General features: G+C 59.2%; 3 protein-coding genes across 3 annotated transcripts; 1 reads left to right on the top strand and 2 right to left on the bottom strand.

Annotated features, from left to right (window-relative positions):
- Positions 1-2,888: 2,888 nt before the first annotated feature.
- Positions 2,889-4,304, top strand: HRG_05570 (uncharacterized protein; the record flags this gene model as incomplete). The annotated part of the gene is made up of 2 exons (XM_044864041.1): positions 2,889-3,148; positions 3,227-4,304. The coding sequence occupies 2 exons, from the start codon at positions 2,889-2,891 to the stop codon at positions 4,302-4,304; spliced, it is 1,338 nt and encodes a 445-aa protein (XP_044720573.1).
- A 1,771-nt stretch (positions 4,305-6,075) lies between these two features.
- Positions 6,076-7,654, bottom strand: HRG_05569 (kinase; the record flags this gene model as incomplete). Its single annotated transcript, XM_044864040.1, has 3 exons — positions 6,076-6,207; positions 6,299-7,271; positions 7,320-7,654. 3 exons carry the CDS (start codon positions 7,652-7,654, stop codon positions 6,076-6,078), a joined length of 1,440 nt encoding a protein of 479 aa, XP_044720572.1.
- A 5,249-nt stretch (positions 7,655-12,903) lies between these two features.
- On the bottom strand, positions 12,904-15,132 carry HRG_05568 (kinase; the record flags this gene model as incomplete). The annotated part of the gene is made up of 6 exons (XM_044864039.1): positions 12,904-13,683; positions 13,738-14,147; positions 14,213-14,609; positions 14,662-14,811; positions 14,872-14,953; positions 15,029-15,132. The coding sequence occupies 6 exons, from the start codon at positions 15,130-15,132 to the stop codon at positions 12,904-12,906; spliced, it is 1,923 nt and encodes a 640-aa protein (XP_044720571.1).
- Between the last annotated feature and the right edge of the window lie 692 nt (positions 15,133-15,824).

The following is a 15,824-nucleotide window of genomic DNA, read 5'->3' as shown; positions in this document are numbered from 1 at the left end:
ATGGACTGCCGCAGGGAGCTCTGCAGGAGGCTGACAGGTCCAGCACAGCATGGCTGGACAGTACGTTCACCAACTTGGGTTGCCCCGTGTTTAGCATGGCCCGCCCATGTTGGCCGCGACGGCGGCTGGCAGAAGAAACGGAACATGACTATCGTGGAGTGTCACGAGCTTCAACCTGATGACGACTATTGTAGCAATCTAGTACATACGGGGCAGCTCCCGAGAGACAAGAGGAGTAAGCGAGCGGCGGCGAAGCGTTCCGTGTAGAGGAGGGATCTGCGCTAGAAGCTTTGTCGACGAGGTGGATGAAGACGGGCCTCGGCAGGCGGATCGGGTTGGCGCTGGAAAATACATACAGTGAGTGATACAGTGCATGTGTGCCTGGACCGGTGGGTGGTGTGTGCCTGGACGGCACTAAAGAATGCATCTGTTCACGGGCTTGTTTCTCGGCCGGGTGACAGCGGCGGGCAGGGGATATGGACACCCAAATTTTGTTCACCGTCATCATGCTGTTCCGTCTTGCCTCGACTCTGGACGAGAGGGGCGGCGGGACGTGGCGGCTCAGGCAGGGGAACCCAGGGCTACCATGGTAAAACCCGTCGACTGTACAGTACCTAGCCTGTAGGCCCGGGCCTTTAATCAGTCGCTCGACGTGGGATGAATCGACATGGAGTTGCTCCCGCGAGTCGCCTTGGGCGCAAAACGTCTTTAGGCCCGAGGTTTCGGCCCAGCCCCCAGAGCGCCCCGCCGTCGCCAAAGTAGCACGCACCTGCGCAGTTGCCATCGTCTGGTCGTGTGTGTGTGTGTGTGTGTGTGTGTGTGTGTGTGTATGTGTGTGTGTGTGTGCGTGGTGTGTGCGCGCGCGAGGCATAGCCAGGTGGGTACCTAGGTAGGCAGGTATATTACCTACCAACCTAGGTGCCTAACCAAGGTTTCTTGCCTCGTCCGTCCTGATGGTCTGGGCATACCTGAGGTTCCAGGTGCAGTCTGTGTCGATGTGCGGACCTGGAGTGGGCCGGCGGCATGACGCACCGAGTCCCTCTTAAAGCCTGCCACGTGCATAGGCCAATGCCAGCCAAGTACTGCAAGTGTCTGGGGCTTCGATGAGCGACGGGGAAGGGATTTGATTGCGTTTGTCATGGAATTTCCATCGAAGTTTCCTTTTATATCCTGCAACCTGGGTGTTCCATGCCGCTGACTGCAAGTCACGCAACGGTGGTTGTGCCTGAACGGGGCGCAAGAAGTGGAGGCCAATGCCCTCTTTTCTTCTTCCCCTTCTTGCTTTGTTCAGGCGTCGCCGTCCCGCCATGGATGTGTTTTGCTACAACTTTGTAACTGACCGCCCGCCGACTCCTTACTGTACGGATGTTGGATGAAAGAGCTCTGCAGGTAGGTAAGATAATAAGGTAAGGGAGATAAGGGAGGCAAGGTCGGTAGGTAGGTAGGTCGGTAGGTAGGTAGGTAGGTAGGTAGGTAGGTACAGTACCTACTAGCTAACCTGCGGTGAAGGGCTCCTTTTAGTACTGTACAGTTTCGCCTTCCTCGACAGTAGGACACAGTAATTACGTAGGACACAGTAGTGTCGACACAGTAGGGTCTTTCGCACCTTCCCCGCCGTCCCATCCAATCCACCCACGACCAGTGGGCAAGTACCTCGAGGTACCCGTCATCCTCCTTGCTGTGACCGCTGCGACCCACCCTCCCCTCCCCTCCCCTCCCCTACCCTCCTGGCGCCTTCGGCCCCATCATCTCATCCCCCTTTGGCGGCAGTCCATTGCTTCAGATTCTCCTGCGCCCAGTCCGCATCAAACCTCTACCGTCAGATCCTATTGACGACTCCGCCGATTCCCATGCCTTACTTTAACCTGTAGCCATCCTGCCCGCCTGCACACACCTGCCTGTCCTGCCACTCCGCTCTTTTCTCGTCTTCTCTTCTCGATTTTTCCTTCTTGGCTCTATCGCCTCGCCGCTCCTTCAAGCCAAGCCGCCATTGCACGCATACGGCCAATCGCCGCTACCGTTTCATCGCCCGTCAGCAATCGTCGGCAGATAAAGACAGCGAGGAAATACGACGAGAGACTGATAGGCGTCGCCCTTCACCTTCTCGATTCAAACAATCGACGGCTTTGCTGCTTTTGGCTTGCTGGTAAGCTGCAGCGCTCCGTGCATGCGATTTGCTGCTCCTCAACCCTCTCGCCAGCCAACCACCAAGGCCACCACCACTCACCACTGGAACGCTGCGACCCGTGATTCGCCATTCACATTTCCGGAGCCGCCCCCCCTGTGCCCGCTCGCTGTCTCGTCCCCGTCCTGGTGCTTTTTTTGAGTTGTATTCTACTGGGTCTTTGACGGGCGCTTGCTCTCTGCCCAGCCCGCTCTCCCCTGTTTCCTTCTCCCACCATCATCTTCTCTTTACCACCACCATCCCTTTCGCCCTTCTCGCCTTCGATCCCCGTCGCCTTGGCCCATTGCGCCCAAGGAAGGCCGCTTCACCTAGAATTCCTCCCACCGCAGGCACAACCAATCGAGTCGGGGGCCCCCGATCTGACCGCCAAGGACAAGTCACAATCGCTGGCTCCACAAACGGCTGCAGGAAACCGCATCCACACACAGGTTATAGGCGGTTTAGTCCCAATATATCGCCTGTTTTGCCGCGCTACTCACAAAAAGGGCGGCTTTCTGCGGCGACGATTACTGAGCCTTTCTCTTCTCACGCTCCATTCCTGTGCGACTCGCTCACCGGACTTGCCAAGCACGCCAAGCCAGGGCGCATTCGTGCCATTTCACAGAAGCGGCCCTGCCGACGACTCGGCCACCTCCATTTTTCAACTCCCGACCCTCCAAGGCTCCTCGGGCGGCTCATTCTGCACCCCTTCTCCAGACTCACTATGAGTGCTGCCGTCGCCATGGCTCCGTCTCCGGCTCCCCACGAGAGACAGTCCTTCTCTTCGGAACTGCAGCCTCCCTCGACCGCCCCGGCCACCGGCCACCCACCCGCCCAGTCGCCCTCATCAGCCCAGAGAACCCCGCTCGTTGCTTCGCCGGCCGCGAGCGCCGGCAAGAGTGCCGCCCCTCGCAAGTTTGGCGGCAGCAACAGTCCCAAGGCCCCCGGACCCTCGGCTGCGGCCAAGTCCTCGCCTCCCGGCGCGTAAGCAAGCCTCCACCCGGTTTCGTCTCGTGCCATTGCAAACGCGAGCTGGTGCTGACATGATCTTGCTCTTTGCAGTTCTCGGGCGGACCCCAAACATCCCAAAATCGTCGTGAAAAAGGAGCCTGGATCGCCGACTCTATCGAACACGCGACCCCGACCCCGAAAACTGGACCTCTCCAAGAACACGAATGCTACCTCCAACGTACCGGCTTCCGCCGTGCCCATGTCCGCCCGCGACAATCTGGGCATCCAGGAGGTTGGCATTGCTTGTCTCTCTCCCGGCTTTGTAACCCAGGACCCTGTCATGAACCAACAGCTCCAGCGCAGCTTGAGTGTGCGGGAGCAGCAGCGCCATATCATCGAGGCCAGATTGCAGCAGTCTGCCAAGGGCGACGGGCCCTCAGATAAGGACAAGGAAATGCCGCCGCAGTTTGCCGCCAAGACCCCCGGCATGTCGCGCAGGAACAAGGCGCCTCCCGGGCTGTCCATCGTGGCCCCGTCGCATGAGCAGTTTGCCACCGAGAGGGTCATTCAGTCGGCTCCTCTGGGCCATAGCTTCACCGGGCGGCAGCATCCTGCCCCTTTGTCGCGCCATGTTGTCAACCAGCCCTCGAACCTGTCGAGCACTTCACACATCCATCACGTTCCGGCAAACCAAACCAACAATCGCCTTCCTCCTCTCAGCGACGTTTTTGGGCAGAGCATGTCCGCGCACCCGGACAATGCCTCAGCTTCGCTTTACCCTCATGCCCCGAGGGGCCCTCTGAAATCCCCGAGTCACCCGCCTCCGCACCGGCAGATGCCGACCTCTGGCCGCTCGCGGGAATTCAAATCCGCCGAGGACGCCCAGCACGAGCTAGCCGGCGGACGGCCGGAGCTTCTTCCAAAGATTGTTCACTACGGTGGCCACCAGCCTCCTACGCCGCCATCACCTGCCCCGGGAAGCCGACAGACGGAAGGGACTCGAAGTGCTAGCAAGCGTCGGACACGTGCAGAGTACGAGGATGGTGGCAGCCCTCCTCTCGGCCACGGCCCCGCCGCCGCCCGCCGCGGGCCCTTTGGCGAAGGTCGAGACAGCCCCGAGACTCAGCGTCAGAAGAAAGATGAGTTTCTCCGGCTCTGTGCAAGAGCCTGGGATCTTTTCCACTCGTGATTGACGCATTGCATACGCGAAATGGGATATGGCGGAATGATACTTCACGTTGAAACTTGGATGCTGTCGTCGACATGCGGATGTATACTGCGCTGATGCAAAGGCTCCCTCCGATTGTTGGCGCGGCACCCCTTTATTCTTGTTTAATATTTTTTGGCTCGCCAATGACCGAGTGTCCCAAAGCCATGCACCTTCCCTTCGGACAAGGAACCAGGAGACGACGAGAGAAGTTTGGAGGAGGAAACCGGCGAACATGGTCAAGGTCCACTACGGGCGAACGCGTATCAGCAACGGCGTCGTGCGCTAATTTTTAACTCTTGATCGCTCGGCCTCTCCTCCATTCGGATTGCATCGGCTCCTTTCGAAACGGGGGACAAAGCCGTATGTTGCTGGGCTTGCCCAATCGTTGTTGAGCAGATGGTGCGCGACACCACGGGTTTAATTTTTCCCTACTTATTTCTCACTCTCTTTCTTCCTCTTTTACCGTGGAATATCCCGTATTGTACCTCGGGATCGGGGCCTAGACGACCGTTCCTTGTGTGTGTATCTCGGTATGGCCAGCGTTCCTCGGGAGCAGACTTGTCGGTCAGTCGGGGCACTAGTTGTGTGGATGGAACGGCGTGATGTTGGGGGATACATTCGTGGGGAAGAAGCATGTAAAGGGCATTACCATATTTCCTGGGAGTTTTGGTTGCAAGTCGACGGGGATTACAATTGTAGCTTGGGGCAATGTCGTGCTTAGTACTGCCCGCCACACGCGGATAATGAGTGTTCTGAAGTGTTATACATTGCTGGCTAGGCAGTATAAACGAGGATCCGTTGACGTCTCAACTCGCCGAGGTTGCTTGTGGCATAAGTGGCAACAGCCCCTGTAGATTGGCGTCGAAAAGGCTTCGCGTCCATTCTGACCCCTTTGCTCTGGCAGCGCGTGATCGTAGTACGTACAATGAAGGCAGGTAGAGACACGAGAGCAAGGCGGAAGGTTGTTTGTCGCCGACAGCACAATGTCTGGTGCTCGTGCCCCTTTGATTTTTGTACTTCACATCCCAGGCCAGAGCAGATCCTCGGGGTAGAAGAAATGGATGATACTTGCAGCGGGCTATTCTACTCAAGAGGCAGGCGTCAGCAGGCGGGCAAGACGACGAAACCCACGCTCGCGTTCGCTCATCTAGCCCACCCCCTGGTTGTGAAAGCCACCAGACAGGGCGCCGTTTGTCCCCACAACAGTATCCAAGCCAACCAACATCAAACCCCCATTCAGGCCTCCCAGGACCTGCACGCAACCCCGTGTTCTCTACATTGATGCAAACCAGTGCTTCGTGAACAAGATAGCCTGCCAAACCCCCAACCTCTATCCCTTGTCCACCTGTACAAGGCCCCAAGCTCCGGCTCTCTATCCTGCGCGCAAGCTTGGAGCCGGAGACGGGTGGGGCCGGCGAGAGTAGAAAAGGTGCAAACAGATTGCCGCGTCTCAAGTACTCCCCAAAACGCCAATGCTCGTGGTGTATAGAATGAACCGAAAGAAAGCTCCAAGGTTGCGATCCTGGCAAACGAATAAGAGAGGTGCAAGAAAGCAAAAGCGTCCGTGGACGAGGGTCGTCGAATCGTTAACGTCGGTCCGGAAACACACCTGGGCGGTGCGCTGGCGGTCCCGTTTCCCCATCTCCGCCGGGTGTTAGGCAAAGAGTCGTCTGCAAGATGCGTGGCGCCGCTGGGTCGCGCCCGCAATCACATTGCAGTCCGCCATGCCAGTAGCATGACGGACGACGTGTTAGAGACCCTCTTCGCCGGCCTTGCATAGTTTTATCTCGCGGACCCATTCGGACTTGAGGACCTGAGCGGCCGTCAGGCGGCGGGTAGGGTGAGGGTCCAGGACCGAATAGATGACGTTGCGACACCGTGCCTGTTTATGCATTAGTTCTGTACTCGTGAGGAAGGGCAACGGGATCAAAGCATGGTGGAGCCAGGTTAAGGGGTGAACGGAAGAGACATACGCGGTGGAGAGACTCGATTGGGCCATAGCCCTCCTCGTCGCGGCGCCCCTCGAGATAGCGAGCATAGAATTCATCCTCATCCTTTTTGGCGACGCGCCAGAGGTGGCGACCGGTCCTCATGGCCATGTAGATGACGCCGCAGGCCCACACATCGACGGCCCGGGCGTCAAACTCCTTGTCGGTGTACTCTTCCGGGGCGATGTACGGGGCCGAGCCGCAGAGGCCCGAGACCATGTGGGCGTCCGTCTCCCAAGCCATGCGGAAGCATTCTCCGTTGCCAAAGTCAGTAATCTTGAGGGCGCCGCGGGTGGTGAGCAAGAGGTTCTCGGGTTTCAGGTCGCGGTGAGCGACGCCCATTTCGTGTAGATACTCGACGCCGCGCATCATCTGCTTGAAGAGGCAGTCGGCCTCCTGAACCTCTAGTTTTGTGCTCGAGAGGACAAGGGTGTAGAGATCGCCGCCTGCGCAAAACTCCATCACCTCACAGTAGTCACCCTTGGCATCCTTGAGCAAGTCGAGCGTGTGAATGACGTTGGGATGGCGGAGGGACGAGGAAATGCAAAACTCGGCCGTCAGGCGCTTGCTGTACTTCTTCTCCGTCTCCTCGGGCCGGCGGCGGAACTCCTTGACGGCAAAGAGCTTCTCGCCGCTGCCGCCAAGCTTCTTGTGAGAGATGCGGACAATGCCAAAGGCACCGCGGCCGACGACTTCGTGGCACTTGCCGTACTTTTCCACCAGCGTCGACGTGGCGTTGGGTCCGCCCCTCCTGTCGCCGGCCTCTTCCTTCTCCTGGCGAAGCGAGTCAACCCAGTTTGAGACGAGGGACAGGTCATTGTCGGGGACGGCCTCCTGCTTCTTGCCGAGCAGGCTGCGCCACAGGTCCGAAAGCTTTTCTTGCCGGCGGCTCGACTTGAGGAAGTGCTCGTGGCCACCCTGGACATCGGGGTTGAGGATGAAGCGCTGGCTCACATCCCTGCCGGCAGTGGACTTTGAGGAATTTGGCGGCGGCTTGTCGACCGACCTTTCGGCAAAGTCCTTGCGCGGGACGGGCGAGGAGCTGCCGTTCAACGAGGTGCCGCGCGGACGGCCGGCGTGGTCGCCGTTGGTGCTGGCAAGGCGGGGGGCGTCCTTTGTAGAGAACATGCGCGTTAGACGCTCCTTGACCGAGGACCTCTCGGGGGGTCTCGCATGCGACGAGTCGCTGGCGGCGAGGGAGGATGCATCGGGGATGGTGGCGGCGGCGGCGGCGTCCTGAGGGGACAATGCGGGCGACTTCCTGCTGTCGTGCGACGTGATGGACGAGGGCTTCGAGCTCGGTGCGGAATTGGGCTTGGAGTCGGCGGAGGCGGCAGGCATTTTCGCGGGAGCGGGCCAGGGGTGGCAGAGGGCCAAAGGGACGTGCAGGGTTGACGTAGCGCCCGAGCCGGAAGCGCTGGGGGGTTGGTCGTCGAGCGACCGGGCGCGGATTGTGGGCGCGCAGTGGCAAGCAAGATGTACCGATGGCTTGCTGATGGTGGAAGGTGAAGGAAGCCGATGCGACTTTTGAGGGAGCAAAAAACAAAAGCCGCAGACCGAGTCGACGAGATTGCGACCAAGGACGGGGTGGTGGAGAGAAATAGGTTGACGTCGACGAGAAAGGTTCGTGGCTGGTTGCGGATGACAAACCAATCTGGGCCTTGGAAGCCGACGGTGGAACCGGCGCTGGCGCTGGCGCTGGTGCGGGCGGAGCGGCGACCAGAGAGCAGCGGGCGATGTCGAGGTCTGCTGAGTGAGCGCTCGTGGTGTGGCGTGGTGTGGTGTGGTGTGGTGTGTGTGGTGGTGTGGTGGTGGGTGGTGGGTGATGGGTGCGGGGAGGAGAGAAGAGCGAGAGCGCGCGCGGGCGCGAGGCCAAGGATGCCGAGGAAGGGTTGGACGAGTATGGGCGAAACGAGGACGACAGGGATCCGGAAGTGGCGTGCCTGAGAAGGCCGAAAGGGTTGATTTGTTTCGCGGGCTTATTAGAGGCCAGAGGGAGAGAGGAGGAGGGGTGGGTGGACAGTTTCGAAGAAGCGCCAAACTCGCTTTGCTTGGTTTTCTCCTTGTCCTTTCCTTTGCCGTTTGTTCTCTCTTTGTCTCCCTAATTCCCCCTCCCCTGCGCTGCTGCTGTGGTATAAGACGATGGCGGTCGGCTCACCGAGCAAAGGATGAGGGTACCTTCAGGAGGACGGCTGGGTGGCCAAGAAGAAGTAAAGAGAGGGCGAGAGAGGAAGGAGATGAGGAGGAGAGATGATGTAGAAAAAGAATCAACCAAAGGAGGTCGAGGGAGGTCGAGGGAGGTCGAGGGAGGAGGAGGGAGGAGGAGAGAGAGCGAGAGAGGAGGAGGGCGAGAGAGGGCGAGCGTGGTGGGCGAGGGAATAAATGAGCCCGAGGAGGGAGGGGGATTGGCGGGCAATATTTCTTCTTTCCCCTAACTAGCGAAGCGCGGAAGGGTATAAGAGGGCAAGAGGGCAAGAGGGCAGGTCGAGGCTAGGTCCAGGCGGGTGGTGGAAGGAGGTAGGGCCGAGTGGAGCTCCAAGGGCCGCTGCGTTTTTTTTCCCTCTTGCAATTTAAATTTAAGCCGTATTTATTATTATTTTTTATTCCTTACTCTCGTCTTGTTATACCCCGTTGTGCACCCGTGCTGTACGGTACTCTAGTTAGCAGTGTTACTGTTGCAGGCAAAAGCGATGTCTCGAACTTTGTACCCGGCTGGCAAGGAGGAGGCGTGGCCGTCAGCACGTCGCGTACCGGGTACTGCCAGCCTCGAGCTTTGACCCGTGCTCAAGCGCCGTACCGTCGACCTGAACCCTTGGAGGCTAAGTACCTGCCACCCGGCGCAGAGTACGGAGTAATATACGCGCTCGGGTAGGGCCAAAAAGCTCGGCCACTAGCAGACGGCAAGGTACTTTTTCCTTGTTGCCCTATGCGCTGCTTTCTGGTCTGATCCCTCGGCGTTTTCTCGAGATTCATTTCCGATCTCTACCGGTCCTCGCTACGTTCTGTTAGTAGTTCCTGGCAGGCCAGCTCGAGGTGGCGGCTGCGCAGTGCCCGCGGCGAGCTTGTGCACAGAGAGCAAAGTGCATATGTACATCCTATCCACACGGCAGATGTACATACGTGGATTGCCGCATCGAGCATACAGATGCTGGGTGGCGGCTGAATGTCTCTGGTTGTCTTTGCCCGGAGCAAGAAGAGAGCTGCCCATGTCTCTTGCCGAGCCCCTGGACTTGGCATGTGCTGTGGCGGCCGGCCATGAATTGCCCAAGGGGTCCCGCCGTGTCTCGACAAGGCTGCGGGCAGTTGACACACTGCTGTGGCACAGCGGAATCGCCAAGGCCCGGCGCGCGTGCGACGACTCGCCGTCGAGGAGAATGACGTACCCGGAACCTCGCCCCCTTTCTAGTCCAGGTCGTAGTCCAGGTCGGTCCCAGCTTAGCCTTGGGGTGAATGTCGTCTGGCTCTGCTCTTGGACGAGTCAACAAGGCTAGACAGAGGCTGTGCAGGATGTGCAGGATGTGCATTCGCAGAAGCGCGAGCGAGATGACAAGGTTGCCTCCATTCCATCTGTGCCCGATCGTGGCCGAGCTTATTAAGATGGCGGGCATAATTCATCAGTCTCGACCTCTCTTACCCAGCACAAACTCTGATGCAGATGCAGACTGCCATCTGACTCTGCGACCATTTCCCCCCTCGTCCGGAAGCGTCTGCTGCCGACAGTGGTTTTGGGGCCGACGGAACCCCCCCCCTCCGGGCCGGCGGGGCTGCAGCAGCAGCAGCAGCTGCTGCTGCTGTTGCTGGTGGACAAACGCATGACGGACGTATAGTATATTGATTAATTCGTGCCTCGTCACCGCCGTTCAACAGGCGGACTCACGGGCGATTTCGGCCTTGAATCAAGACGGCTGGCTCTCCCACGCCGTTTCTTTCTCCATGCGACTTGCCGAGCCATCGGGGGCCGCGGGCGGCGAGTTCGATAACTGACCGTCAATGTTTGCTTTGTGGCGCCCTTGACCTTGGCTTCTCGCCGCAGCAGCCCTTGGAGGAAGAGGCCGGCTAGGACGGGAGCGAGAGCGGAGCAAAGGACTGAGCCGCACTGTTGTCGATGACGGCGTCGCGCATGCATGCAAGGAATCATGCATTCACTGATTCGCTCACTCCAAAAGATCTTTCCTTGCCCTCACTTACCGTACTCGGCGGTGATGCTCTGGTGCAGCGAGACAAGGCTCTGCGTCTGCGTGATGAAAATGACTCACTTCAACCTCTTCTCTTGCCTCAGTCCATCTTCCTCCTTTGCTCCTTCCCAAGAATCATCCCTGGTGCTCGTTTCCCCCCTCCATGGGGGAAAGATCCACCGGCCGCGGCTGCCGTTGTGGGGTACCGCGATACTTGCCTGAGGCGGCCCCCAACGGAGTGGCGCGCTTAAGACTCGGATGCGGCTATAGTTCGGCACCTGGCCGCTCGGCATTCAAAGCACCAACTTGACCAAGGAGCCAGGACAAAAGAAAGCAGGCCATGAAGATTGGGAAAGGGGCCCTGGTTCGCCAAGAAGGAAATCTCTGCTATCTACTCGGCAAGACGGGGCCGACGATACAGGCCCATCTCATCTGCCCATCTCATCGTAGACGCACATGAAAATGCCGGACAAAGTACCGAGGCATGCCGGCCTGGCCACGTTGTGTCTCAGACAGCCTAGCCTCTCCTCTTCCTTTTCTTCTTCTTCTTCGCCCTCCCGAGCAAGGCCGTGTGCTTGGGGCGTGTGTGTACCGGCATGCCGATAATAAATAATAGCCTTCTGTCGCTGGCTAAATGCCATTCAGAGTCCAGCCGTCTCAAGGCGTCCAGTCCCGGCCCTCTCCAGGCCCCAGACACATGCCCCTCGGCCTTGTTTTTTTTTTGCTTGTTTCATCAAAAAGAGGGGGAGACCCAGCTGACAGGTCAATGGATCATGGGCCACCGCATACATTCTCCGGACTGTAGACTCGATAAGTCGATATACAGTCCACTCGTCTCGAGCACATGGCGAGAATGAGGGAATAACGGGCCGCATGCAAGCCATTCCGTCCCCTTACAAAACCATGGCTATGCGCTGGCATCGCATCACATTGCATGGGCCGCCGATGGCAGTGCTGTATCGAGGCAACGAAGCTGACCGCCTTTGCCTGGATGTAGATGGATGCAGCAGCAGCCCCGATTCGACCCCCTTGGCCGCCTCGTCTTTCTTCGTCTTTCTTTTTCCAAGCCCTTCCAAGCCTTCCCTTGCCTTCCGTCCCTCTTTTCACAAGCCCACCCTCACGTATTCATCCCCATCTATGTATACCTCGTTTCACCGCGTCCGTTGACGATGGAGAAACCAAAACAATTGACTCAGTTGTATTAATCAATCGGCTGCCACCTCTGGGGTTGCATCCTGCATCTCCAATGCATGCTTATTCTTCTTCCTCGACGGACACGGTGAGAGAAGCTCGTGCTCGCCTCCTCTCCTCGTCGTGCTGCGCACCATCTCGTCCCCTCTCGGCCAACCGCATCACCACCCCGTCCGTCACTGTTCACCCGTGCTCGCACCAACGCGCCCAACCGTTTCAAGCCCGCCCTCGTGCTCTGCATCTCCCACGGCATTGGCTCCCTCGTCCCTGGATCAGGGGCCTCGGTCCGTCGTCCGTCGTCCATCGCCCATCGCCCATCGTCCCTCGTCCCTCGTCCCTCGAGGGAGAGATGCGAGCCCCTCTCGCCAATGTAAAAAGCTGCCTCGTTTCCTCGCGACCCAACGGAATGTGACTTCAATCTAGACCTCATCCCCAGCTGCCCTTCCCCCCTCACCCCCCCATCTCGCCCTCTCCCCTCCATCTGGCGCTCACACACACATACCTCTCTGCATGCATGCACAGCATACAGCTCTATTCCTACGCATGTCCAGACAGACCCCCGGCACCTGTCATGTCATTTCCCTTGGCAGCCGCATCTCGTTTGCAAAAACGCCACGATGTCCCCAGTGCGCGGGCACCGCAACGGGGCTGCATCCAGCGCCGCCGTAGCATCCACCGCTCGTGCCACAGCCATGTTGCATTGCCTTTTCCTGCCTCTCCCAAGCTGCGGCCACGGCAGCCAGTCTTGCCAACAAAATGGGCCGCTGCTGCTCCCCAGGCCCTGCACGCCCTGGCTGACGCCCGCCTGCCCGTCCAAGTCAGAGCTGGCCATCGCCGAGGCTCGCCAAGCCCGCCCTGTGCCTGTGCTTGCGCCTGTGCCTGCATCGGTGAGCGCCCATTGCCTCTGTCTCATTCCTCCAAGCACGGCACGGATAGAGACAGTTCCTCTCGGCCACCCGTGACCCGCACGCTGTCCTCCCCTCCTTTATCTGCCCCATCTTCTTGGCTCCATAAGCCATTTCCCCCCTGTCACTCTTATTCTTGGTACGTATTGACCTGTCTCTTGCCCTGCTGGGGCACGCGGGCTAAGACGCGGCCCTCCCCCCCGATCTGGTGGCAGGATCGATCAAGAGACCGCCTTCGTTCTAGACCGCGTAGGCGGAAACCACCGCCAACCCCCGAGCCATGGTTCGTCGCGTCCAACCGCGCGCCATGTCTCTGCTCTCACTCGTGCTGCTGCCGTGTCTCAGGGCCCCGTGTGTTCGAGTTGGAGATGCCGACCTTTGAGACAAGTTGGGCCAGTTTGCCACTGGGAGCCGACGAGAGGTGCTCTTGCAGCTGCCGCTTGGAATCCTTCATATCGGCCTTGAGAGCGAGTGGAGATAGTCCCCTGTCCTCCATCAAGTTTCCCAGCTTCCTCAAGTGCTCCGACTCCTTGACAAACTTGGTCAAGTACAGCGTCGGCTTGCTCGACCCGCTCCCAGCCTTCATCTGCTGCTCTATCGCGTCCTCGTAGGCACGGTCGTAGACGTCAAAGTCGACCGCCGTCGGCGAGTCCGCCACCACGTTGGGCGTTGCTTCATCCATGGCGAAGTCGTCTCTGGCACCGGTGCCGATGCCCAGAAACAGCGGCTCTTGGTCGCTCGTCAGCTCCGCGTGACTCTTGTCGCCCCTGTCCGCATGTTCAAGCACGCTGCGTCGCCGATGGAGGAGGGCCTCGATCTCCATCCTGGCCGTCTCCTCGGCTGGGTCTGGAGCCGCTTGGGGGCCTGCGTCGCCCGAGGATGCCGGAGATGCATCTGCGAGACCGCGGGCCTTTGATCGTATGCTGGCCAGTAGTGATTTGAACCGGTGAATGGCCCGCATGACGCAAAATAAATGATTCATTTTCCGCGTAAAGGCCCGGTTCAGCTCCAGCTCATTAGGCGGCTCTACCAGGTGCGCGCAGTTCTCCTCGGCCGAGAGAAGCGGATCCGTGCCGCTCTTGGTCACCCAGGGATGGTCCTACGGACTGGTCAGCCTTGCCGTTGTGCAGCCATGACGGATGGGGACGCTCACCCGTAGCTGGGACATGGTGATGCGCGTGTCAGGGTCCTTATCCAAGATGCTGCCGATAAGGTCGACAAAGTTTGGGTTCTCGCCCTCGGGGATCGAGGGGTCCTCCGTCTTGATGGCTTCGTATATCGCGAATATTCCCGGCCTGACAAATGGCAGCTTGCCATACTTGAGGCAAAACAGCGACACACCCATGGACCAAATGTCAGCTGCCTTGCCAGATATCTCCCGGTGTTTGCCGCACAACTCGGGGGCTGTGAAGGCCGGCGAGCCTGCTGACTTGGCCGTCACCATGATGTCCGTCTTCTCGAACATCTCCGAGACGCCAAAATCCACAACCTTGAGAACATCGTCTTCCGACAGCAGCAGGTTGTCTGGCTTGATGTCGCGATGAATCACGCCCTGCGTGTGCACTGCCCTGGAGTCAACCGCGCGAACTGTCTGCAATCCGGTTCGGAGAGGGGCCGATTTGACGTACAGTACTCAATGCCCAGTATGAGATCGCGAAACCAGTGGCGGCAGGCCTCGTCGCCGTACGGCTCTGCGTTGCCATCCAGCCCGATCCTCATGACGACGCCCTTTTTGCACATTTCCAAGACCATATAAAGAGAGTCCTCTTCCGGGTCGTCGAGCACTTCGATAAGCTGGACCAGGTTCGGGTGATTGATCTTTTTCATGATGGCGATTTCTTCCCGTATCAGGAAAAGAGCGTCGTTTCTTTCACCAGCGCGTAGACTCTTTAATTGCGGCGACAGTGGCCCGCCGCCCCGGCTGGTCCCAGGAAGGGCGTGACGGGGCATGCCGTGAGGACCTTGTCGGAGGAGGTGAGACTGGGCGCGCTTGCGCAAGCGGGTCTTGGAGAACTCTTTCATGGCCTTTGGGGCTGTTAGAGATGACGACTGAAACGGAACTGGTGACGGGTCCTACAAATTCGTTGCCGAACTGGTCCTTGGCTAGATGAACGGCGCCGTAGGAGCCCCGTCCAATCTCCTCCGCGATGACATACTGGTTAATCCTGTGGTACGTCCTGCCATCGACCTCGTCGCTTGTAAACTCTACGCGGGCGTCGAGCGTCTCCTGTGGACGGACGCGATCAGCCTCCTCTGTTTAACGAAGGCTTGTCAAGGACGGGCGGACCTTGATTTCGCGGTGGGCGCTGGGGGTTCGCCTATGCTGCCGTATGGGACTGGCAAGGCCCTGTAGGACGGAGTCGTCAGGCCTGCCGAGGCGTTGGAGAAGCTCAGCACTAGAGCCTCATGCCGTATATCAACGGCGTGATTTGTGTAGAACTTACGCGCCGGGGACGGGCGTCTTGATATCGCTGGGGCGGTCGACGGTGACCTGGGGGGACATTTGGCCTGGCGCGACCGGCGGGGTCTCGTCTTTGGAGCTGGCCATGTTGCAGAGCGAATACCGAGCAGAGTCTATGACGGGCAGCGGGAAAAGGACAGCAATCGATGGGCTGGCGTGCGTGCGTGGCCGTTGTACAGGCGCGGATGGGTGTCTTGATGAGCAAGGCGGGGAGTTTTGGTGCGAGACAGCAGCAGCAGTTGCCGTCTAGGGCTGACGGGGAAGTCGCTCGCTGGCAGGATGGGCTTTGGTCTATCCGTAAATCTTGCTCGATTGTTGTTGCTATGCTTGAGTAAGACGAGATGCTTCTTGCTCGCCAACAAGGTCCGAAGACACGGCCTGTGTGACGGCGGGCGAGCGCAAATCGGCCGGGTGACAAGGACGCACGATTCGGCTTCCAGCGCAAGCAGCCGGCGCTGGCCGACTTGGAGGAGAGAGCGTGAGAGGCTTGGTCGAGGATTTTCGGGTGCTGACGACGAGGAGCCTCACGCTGTCGTCGTGCGCCGGCCCTGCTGTCATGGCGGGGTGGACACCGGACAGGTGCACCCACTCCCCGTATCTGGCAAAGTACCTCGCAGTACCGTACCTGGGAGCTCCGTCTCCGGCCGCGAATCAACATCCAACACGACCAGCCTCACCCTCATATCATCGACGACACGTTGCCCCTTTCCACCACCTCCACACGTTTTCACGGATTCGCGACACAAGAAGGAGCACGCCGCTCGCCGCACGAGTCCCAT

This window comes from Hirsutella rhossiliensis, assembly GCF_020360975.1.
Source record: "Hirsutella rhossiliensis strain HR02 chromosome Unknown scaffold00005, whole genome shotgun sequence".
In the NCBI taxonomy this organism is placed as follows: domain Eukaryota; kingdom Fungi; phylum Ascomycota; class Sordariomycetes; order Hypocreales; family Ophiocordycipitaceae; genus Hirsutella; species Hirsutella rhossiliensis.
This window is presented reverse-complemented; position numbering and strand designations above follow the sequence as displayed.